This window comes from Dendroctonus ponderosae, unplaced genomic scaffold (assembly GCF_020466585.1).
Source record: "Dendroctonus ponderosae isolate FM_Combo_2020 unplaced genomic scaffold, Dpon_F_20191213v2 Dpon_F_20191213_4, whole genome shotgun sequence".
NCBI classification, from domain to species: Eukaryota; Metazoa; Arthropoda; class Insecta; order Coleoptera; family Curculionidae; genus Dendroctonus; species Dendroctonus ponderosae.
The window spans coordinates 1,644,238-1,652,753 of record NW_026018611.1 but is presented as its reverse complement, the minus strand read 5'-3'; the positions used below and the strand labels follow the sequence as shown (position 1 = coordinate 1,652,753).

Sequence of the window (8,516 nt, the reverse complement as noted above, 5' to 3'; positions counted from 1 at the left end):
TGTAAGCGTTCAAGCAAACCACTTCTGAAGATGCAAGCCACTCGTGCTTGCGAAACGTCAAGAAGAAATTCTACCGAACGACGGCCTAAAAACCCCAGAAACCCAGTAGTTGCACTTTGGTAAAGGTCTGGATGAGCTCGGTCGAGACTGTTTGCGGGGGAAGATAAAAGTCGTTGGAACCCAAAATGAGTACCACTGGGACAAAAAAAAGACCCATATTTCCACACTGAAAAACTACCTTCGTTTCCCATTGCCGCCCAGTCATCGTAGTCCTTTCGGGAACCGCGCATATACATCATTCCGTTCATTGTTGAGGTACCGCCCATCACCTGCAGGCGCAAACGTGCATTAAAAACCACCGCAACTCCATCTGGATGGACTTTTTACTTTTCCTCGTGGCCAGTAGCACCGCTGGCCGGTCTCTGCTAAGCAGGCCTGTTTTTCCGGCTCGGTTTGGTACCCCCAGTCGATGTCGGAGCCCAGAAAGTTCAGGAACATTGAAGGTACCTGGGTGCCCGTCGGTTCGTCGTTGCCTGCGGGAATTGGGAATTAATCTGCAGTTCTGGGGTTGGTTTGCGCAAATTACCCGCTTCTATGAGCAGGACGTTCCATTCGGGTATTTCCGAGAGGCGACTGGCGACAACCGATCCAGCACTTCCAGCCCCCACCACAATAAAGTCGTACTCCGACAGGGTTTCTGTGGAGTGGGGGCGGCCGCACGGGTCCTCCAAGTCACATTGGGACCTAAATCATATCGTCCAGAAAGGGTTTTGGGTGCTGCCTGCAGGCCAATTACCTCAAAAACACCTCCAGGAGTCCCATGAACAGCATGAACGGGACGCCGCCACATGTGGAGGCCAAAGTGGGCCCTGGCTGGGTCACCGGGCAGTTACAGTTGGCCATTTTTTAGTTCTGAAATATTTTATGGGGATTAACGATTTTTCGATGGTTGTTGAAAATTGGCGTCAAAAACCCCGATATTTTTTAGCGGGGACGTGGTAAGTTGGAACGTAGCCACGTCATGGTCATTTGGCGTCTGCCATATAATCCGATGTGTGCGAGAGAGAGATCCGACGCGAAGCTACGTTCGGGAATGGGATTTTCTATTTGCAAGAATCCAATTGAATGATTCAAATTAATTGATTTCTTTAGTAAAGTGCACTCGAACACTCTGTAACCACTGATTAATTGATTTAGACCGAATGAATGCAAGTTTTTTGACTGCTTGCGCCCTCAGGAACTTTCCAATTATGCAAATTTACGGTGTTTGGGACATTTTGACCCATTTGGACAAAATCGTAGACGAAATTAGAAAAATAATTTTTATGGTAAAAAAAGAAAAATTAAAAAAGTAAGTTATGACATGAACATGTGATCTCAACAAGTTTCAAATTTGTTTTTATTTCACTATCGGTAACTAAAAATCAGTAAAATCGTCGCTTTTTGGATCATTGGTAATTTTTGCCAATTTTCCGCGTGATGTTTTGCGACAAAACTTTGCAACGTTTGGCAACACTGGGACCGAGTAGGTGGCTACTGCAGCAAGCGGCTTTTTGCAGGATAATTCCGAAAAGACTTCAAACTTTCAAATTCAAACACCGCAAATGATTTCGGTCTCAATCAGATCGATCACATCCGAAAAAAAAATCAAACCGCATTCTATTTTTTCTCTATTTTAGTTCTGAAATATTTTATTGGGATTAACGATTTTTGGATGGTTGTTGCAAATTGGCGTCAAAACCCCAGATATTTTTTAGCGGGGACGTGGCAAGTTGGAACGTAGCCACGTCATGGTCATTTGGCGTCCGCCATATAATCCGATGTGTGCGAGAGAGAGATCCGACGCGAAGCTACGTTCGGGATTGGGAATTTCTTTTTGGGGCATTTTGACAATTTTGCGTTTTCTGAAAAACCTCGCCCTTAATAACAAAAAAAAAAAAATTGTGATGCGAGTTTTGTGTCTGCTGGATTTGTGTCCAAAGGCAGTTAAAAAATTGAATGTAAAATTGTAAAATTTTTGCATGCTCCAATCACCGCAAATTCCTGCACGTTAAAGTTCAAGATAAGCGAAGTAATCAGATGAGGTGCGATTGAAGGTCGCATCGCAAATTCGATTCAAACAACGGGTTTTTTTAAAGAATTCCTTCCAACTTGTCGCCAGATTTACATTTTTCCTTGACTGGATAGCGATGGAGCGATTATAAAGGACAATAAAAATTCACGCGTCGTTTAATACACAACAGTTAACAGTTAATTTGCTAACTAAACATAAACCAGGCATCAATACTTCTTGTTCCATTCATCCTGTTCGCGTTGTTCCTTAGCCAGCTCTTCCAAATACGGGGTCAAATAGAGTTTGTCGTCTTTCAGTTGGGTCCATTGGTCTTTGGGTAGAATTTCCTTCTGGATAGTGAGTTGGACAGCGCGAAGAATTCGAAAGTTGCGCTCCTGCACCAATCTGGATGGCAATCGTTCAAGTGCCGCTTTCACGTTGGGCTCGCACTGCTCATTCACCAGATCGTCTCGCCAGAGCCCCAATTTGTTAAAGCCGGACAGTTGATAGGCCCATTCTTGCCACGATCTGGATGCGAAGCGCTTCTGGATAAAGTTCACAGCCATTATTGAACATCACTGTCAATGTGCGTTAACACCTGTTGTGTCGCATGCATTTTTTGACCAGAATTAAGTTTGTCACATTGTTCGGTTGATTTAAAGCACAGCGGTTGAGCGAAACGGTTTCCTTGTGAGGTCACGCTATTTAGAACCCATTCTTTCCTGCAGCAGACGATTTGACTGGGTTTCCAGGCCTTTGAGATCTTCTAGGATTTGCTGATGTTTCGTTAGCAGAGTCTCGACTTTGGCAAGGCTCTGGCTCACATAGATTGGGTACAGGGTGGGGATTTTTGGCCTGAACTTCTCCAGCCAAGCGGCCAGCCCTGAAAATACTCAGTGGTAATCACGAAAATTAAACTTGAAGTCAACTGGTACCTTGGAAGTACTGGATTAAGTCCAGTTGTCCATCGCGAGTGGATTTTAGAGGGGCTGCTTTGTTGGGCAGCTGGGCGCTATCTGGGTCATGCTTCAGCGTTAAACCGGCCAACTGATCCAGCAGGGCTTTGCTGGAGTGGAACAGCTGGTTGATTTCCAGCGTTTTGGCGACGCGCTGCTTCACATCGGCAACTTCCAACTGCAACACCCGCGGAACATCTGGGCCATGCTTCGCCTTGGTTTCCTCCAGCTCTTTCTTGCACATGCTGATCTCCTTCTTGGTCTTCCTGAGTAAACAGGACAGCAGCTCTGCCTGCTCCCTTAAGCGAAAGTGGCTGGTATTGAACCGAACTAGCTTTTCCCCGGTTTCAGCGTCAATGGCGGCCGCAGCTTCACTTAGAACCTGCATCATATCGCAGGTCCTTATTTCGGGATTTGCACTGATCCTTGGGGGCAAAGTGACGGCGATTTTCGCCCTCATCAAATGCTCCCTGATCGCCAGTTGGGAAAGTTTGAACACTAACGTCCCGATTCGGTAGCCCCCGGGCGACACTAAATGCGAGGGCTGAAACACTGGCAGGTCTGCACTTTTGTGCTTGGAGTTGAGGACGTTTACGCAGTCGATCAGTTCGCTTCGGAACTGGATTTCTTGGCCGGACGTGACCAGCGGCCAGCTTTTCAGCTTTTCCTTTGCCAGCTGCGGATCTGCCACCGTTAGCAGATAGAAAGCCACTTCTTGGAAGGCCGATTTGTTCGGCTTGGAAAACATGTTGGCGTTCAATATGGATTTCAGCTGCATGGTGCCCGGGTGGCTCCTGAGCAGGAGGGACACATTGTCGCAAATCGCCTGATTCATCTGCCTTTCGTTAGTCTTTCTTCTGCGAATGTCCGTCATTTTCCTACAAGGTTTAAAGTTTGTTGGTTTGGTTTTTAGCTGGCATTCATTGTTGGCTTTGGTATGGGCTGGAGATACTCACGGTGTTTGGCTATTTGGCTGGCTGCTTTGGGGCTGTTCCGTTGCAAACTGACTTGTAAACAGTCAAAAGCTGAGTTTAAACCCGTTAATTAATGTTTAAACTGGTTATAACCTCACTGTTTGTACAGCTTGGCGTTTTGATCGCGAGCGCCAGCCAGCGTTGCCGGGTTGGGCTTCAGCTCGGAAGCAAACGCCCCATTGGCGAAGCCTGGATCAAACCACTGCCGTTTGAGCCAATTAATATAGTTGTTGGTCATTTCCTGACAACATCGGGCATTAATCCGGTATAGGGTGAGCCAAAAATCGACGCGTTTGAATGATTTCGGTATAATGCACTACTGGCAACGTGGCCGCAGTTGAGTTCGGTTGCAGCGTCAAAGCGGCTTTCAGTTTGACAATTGGTGCTTCGAACTTTTGAATGTGTAGGGTTTTTCCGCGAAATTGCCTAAAAAGGCCTGTGCTTAGTGAATAGTGTTGCCAAATAACGCAAAGGTCAAAACGGCAGTTTTTCCAGGTGGTTTTCCATCAAAAACCCCTAGGGAGTTCTCAAACGGTTTGGTTCACCCCGTGGAGAAAGCTGTTACCACTAATTAATTTGAACGTGGGCATGAGGCTATCACAAGCCAACCGCCCTAAAAATCACATGTTTTGCAGGAAATCCAGTCGACGAGTGACACGATTAATCCGTGCCAAAAGGTTAGAACTTGACGTTTTGATCGCGAGCGCCAGCCAGAGTTGCCGGGTTGGGCTTCAGCTCGGAAGCAAAGGTCCCATTGGCAAAGCCTGGATAAAACCACTGCCGTTTGAGCCAATTAATACAGTTTTTGGTCATTTCCTGACAACATCGGGTATTAATCCGGTATAGGGTGAGCCAAAAATCGACGCGTTTGAATGATTTCGGTATAATGCACTACTGGCAACGTTGCCGCAGTTGAGATCGGTTGCAGTGTCAAAGCGGCTTTCAGTTTGACAATTGGTGTTTCAAACTTTCGAATGTGTAGGGTTTTTCCGCGAAATTGCCTAAAAAGGCATGTGCTTAGTGAATAGTGTTCCCAATTAACGCAAAGGTCAAAACGGCAGTTTTTCCCGGTGGTTTTCCATCAAAAACGCCTAGGGGGTTCTCAAATGGTTTGGTTCACCCTGTAGAGAAAGCTGTTACCACTAATTAATTTGAACGTGGGCATGAGGCAATCACAAGCCAACCGCCGTAAAAATCACATGTTTTGCAGGAAATCCAGTCGACGAGTGACACGATTAATCCGTGCCAAAAGGTTAGAACTTGCAAAATTCCCATTAATGGCTTTTTCTAAAGGATTCGGATCGGTTGACATAAGAAATCGCTCATTAATAAAATATGCGCTCTGCCGCTGCAGTTGCATATGATGATTAAGGGGGGCAAAGCCCTGAGTTCGGTCTTAGTCAACTCGAAGCGCGAAACGGTTGCCAAAAAGAGTCGGCGTGCTACCACGAACTGTTATCAAGGATTGCTTGCTGTTCAATGGGTTCAACTTGAACTTGGGTTCGAATATTTGGTTCTGCTCGGTTGGGGACAGGATATGCACACTTTCCTATCTTAATATTATTTAAATTCCTTGGTAATCGAGCGTGGATTGCCCATTTTCGCATTTATGAGCATATATATCGACTGCACGTTCAGCCCCTGTGGCTGCCGCCGTCAGTTCGCGATCAATTTGTCGCCTTATTTGCGTTTATTGGGTCAGTTTGTCAAGCGACTTCCCCCCTTTAATAGTCGGAAAACGAGAACAACCACTTTAATTGAACCGATATATAGGAGCGCAATTGACAAATTCAAGCGGCCGTTTAAGAAACATGTTTTAATTTAGGCTGCAGGTGCGCTTGGACGTAGCAATAGATCATTAAAGTCGCATAGTGCTGACCCTTGATCGATTTATTGCCGTCTGATTAGTTTTCAATAAGGCGGACTCATATAGGCAATTTGGGTTGCGAAATTTTTTTTCAGCGAATTAATATGAGGATAATTAGGCGATTTATTGATTGGATTAATGGGTTTAAGCCCGTGTCCCATGCATCCGTTTGTACGATGATACGATGGTACGAAAGTGTTTCTATTGGTTGGAGATCTGTCAATTGGTCCGTCCTCGTACGAATTGACAGATCCGTCAATTCGTACAGAACAAGCACCGCCTGCTTGTTAGCCAGTGGAGATTTACGATGACGGAAAGTTTGACAGTTACGGGATTTGAATCAGCACAAGCCTGCTTTGAACAATTTTCCGGTGTTTCGCGATTTAAAAAAGCTTGCGCCGATTCAAATCCCGTAAAAGTCAAACTTCGGTCAAAATTTCGCTATTAAATCCAACTTCGGTCAAAATTTCGCTATTAAATCCAACTGAAAAATAGTTTTTCCGCGATCGAAGATTCCGCAATTCCCGATTTTCTAGCAAGTTGTTTCAGAATCCGAAACGGATGATGAAATTTGCAAAGCAAACAGAAATCAACATTGAAATGCTGTCGAACGTTGCCCATCTAAGGACTCGCCTATAAAAGAACTCGAAGTTGTAAAACGGGCAAATTACGCACTAAAAATGAATAGAACGGGTTTCTCACCATTTGTAAAACTGGCTTCGTGCCTTTAAAGCTCATCATCCGTTGAGAAATCGGCACTTTTCCACTGAAAAAAAAACGACCAGCAACCTTGTCTATTAGTCAGAACGTCGATAGATCTTCGAATGCCAACCACCATCGATGTACGAACTTTGCCAGCTTTTTCAACCAAACTCAAAAAAAACTAGCAACGTTTCGAACCTTACATTGCATAGCATTATTAAAAAAAGCTAGTTTATTGGCTCAATTGTGTCAGGTTAAGCGGTCTCATCATTGCATGATTATGACACTTAAAGATGCTGCTGATAATGATGAACTCTTAGAGGTTGTTTTTTCACTTTCACTGAAGCATCGTGGCAGCTCTAAGGCCACTGCAGCCGTAATCTCGGTCTTAACGGGCTTCCTATTGTGGCAGAATAAGGTCAAAAGCACCGGCGTTTCGTAAACGGTTGCGCGATGATTTTTCGCTTTATCGACAAAACACCTATAATGTCACTAATTAATGGAAAAACTCTCCTGCTAATGGGTTTTCAAACGTCATTTTATCCTAAGCGACGAAACTATCCATAAAGATTGACCCAATAACGCACAAAGGAGAAACAAAACCAATTTCAATGAATATTTTCCCTGTAATGCGCTGTGACATATTGAAACGAACGACAAATTCACGTGAAGGTCGCCAATGGCCGGCATGAAATTGGGAAACCGATTCGTCACATGATTGTGTTCAAAAGCTTTTAGCTCGTTTTCGGTCGAATGCTCTCAAACACGACCAGCCCGAGAGCCTTTGATGATGGCAACAGATCGTGTGGCCGAAACCTTAACTACACGACTTCCTTGAACTTCCAGTGAAAACCGCTAATCATTGTGCAAACTGACGCGGTATTTGAAAGGATTGCGGTGTACTTAGAGACATATTTCACGGAATCTCCAACATCCTGTTCACGATTTGCACAGCAGATTCCCCCATTGGCCAACTAGAGGAGATAATCTTCTTGAAATCGGTCACGTTTATGATCTTAGGGAAAAACACGCTCTTATATCCTCGTAGTGGAACAATGGGGATTGTTTGCCGCCACTCATCAGTTTTCACGGTCCAATACACGTTTCGGCAACTAATCAAGAATGAAGATCTCCTAACAACATGTCAGTTTTTTTAGTTAAAAAGGTCTTCCTCCGATTGTTTTCTATCATGGCCTAAGAAGAAGAAGGCCGGCGCCGGTGCGCTGTTACGTAAGCATAATCGGATCGAAGAAAACACCAGAATGAAACGCGCTTCAACCCCATCAGTGGGCACAAAAAGGCGATTTTGCCGCATTTTCAACATCAGTTAGTTCCACTAAGATTACGACATGAACGAAATTGGTTTTCAGTGCTTAAACGGGCATGTGTTGCGTATTTTGCGCAATTGGAAACGCACTTAATTAAAAAAAAAACACACTTCTAAATGAACGTGTGCATTTCAACGATTTTCTTGCGATTGCTAAACGAGCGAATTCAAGTGGATTAATCAAACTAGCGGATGTGCATTCTGCATAGAAAACGCAGTCACACTGAAGCCAATTCGATTGTTATCGGCGCCCAGCAAAAAAAGGAAATTTTTATCGAATGTGTGCCAGAGTGAAAGTGACAACCTTCAGCACGGCAAAATCTCGTAGGATTGTTTCCCCGATTAAATACCGAATTAATGTGCTTAATTTTTTTCGCTGCTGCGCTGATTGGCTGTCAAAATTCGAGCAAATGTTGCCGGCCAAATATCAAGGTGGCCGACAAGTTGGAAGGAAAGTTGACATTTCGTCGCTGCTGTACAAAGAATCCATGAAGCGGTGATGACATTCACAGTGAAGCTTTAAGGCAACTTTATCAGCCTGGAGGTTTTGATCAAATGTGAAACGCGCCTTTGATGCAGCGGACTTGTCCTTACCAATCAAACGCGGCAACAGTTTAAGAAAAACGCTGTTTTTCTT

General features: G+C 44.6%; 3 protein-coding genes across 3 annotated transcripts in view; all 3 read right to left on the bottom strand.

Annotated features, from left to right (window-relative positions):
• LOC109543052 (glucose dehydrogenase [FAD, quinone]) overlaps positions 1-8,516 on the bottom strand; it is a 14,427-nt gene that overhangs the window by 3,064 nt on the left and 2,847 nt on the right. The window contains exons 2-5 of the mRNA XM_019912573.2: positions 797-912; positions 587-744; positions 388-533; positions 238-329 (exon numbers count right to left, since the gene is read on the bottom strand). Coding sequence (XP_019768132.2) covers positions 238-329; positions 388-533; positions 587-744; positions 797-903 — 503 coding nt within the window. The 5' untranslated portion in view covers positions 904-912. The remainder of the gene's footprint in view (positions 1-237; positions 330-387; positions 534-586; positions 745-796; positions 913-8,516) is intronic.
• On the bottom strand, positions 2,281-2,619 carry LOC109543018 (cytochrome b-c1 complex subunit 7-like). The gene has a single exon (XM_048665743.1). It carries the CDS (start codon positions 2,617-2,619, stop codon positions 2,281-2,283), a length of 339 nt encoding a protein of 112 aa, XP_048521700.1.
• LOC109543017 lies at positions 2,628-4,223 on the bottom strand. The gene is made up of 3 exons (XM_019912525.2): positions 3,966-4,223; positions 2,989-3,887; positions 2,628-2,936 (listed from the first exon to the last, which is right to left on the bottom strand). The coding sequence occupies exons 2-3, from the start codon at positions 3,881-3,883 to the stop codon at positions 2,755-2,757; spliced, it is 1,077 nt and encodes a 358-aa protein (XP_019768084.2). The 5' UTR covers positions 3,884-3,887; positions 3,966-4,223; the 3' UTR covers positions 2,628-2,754.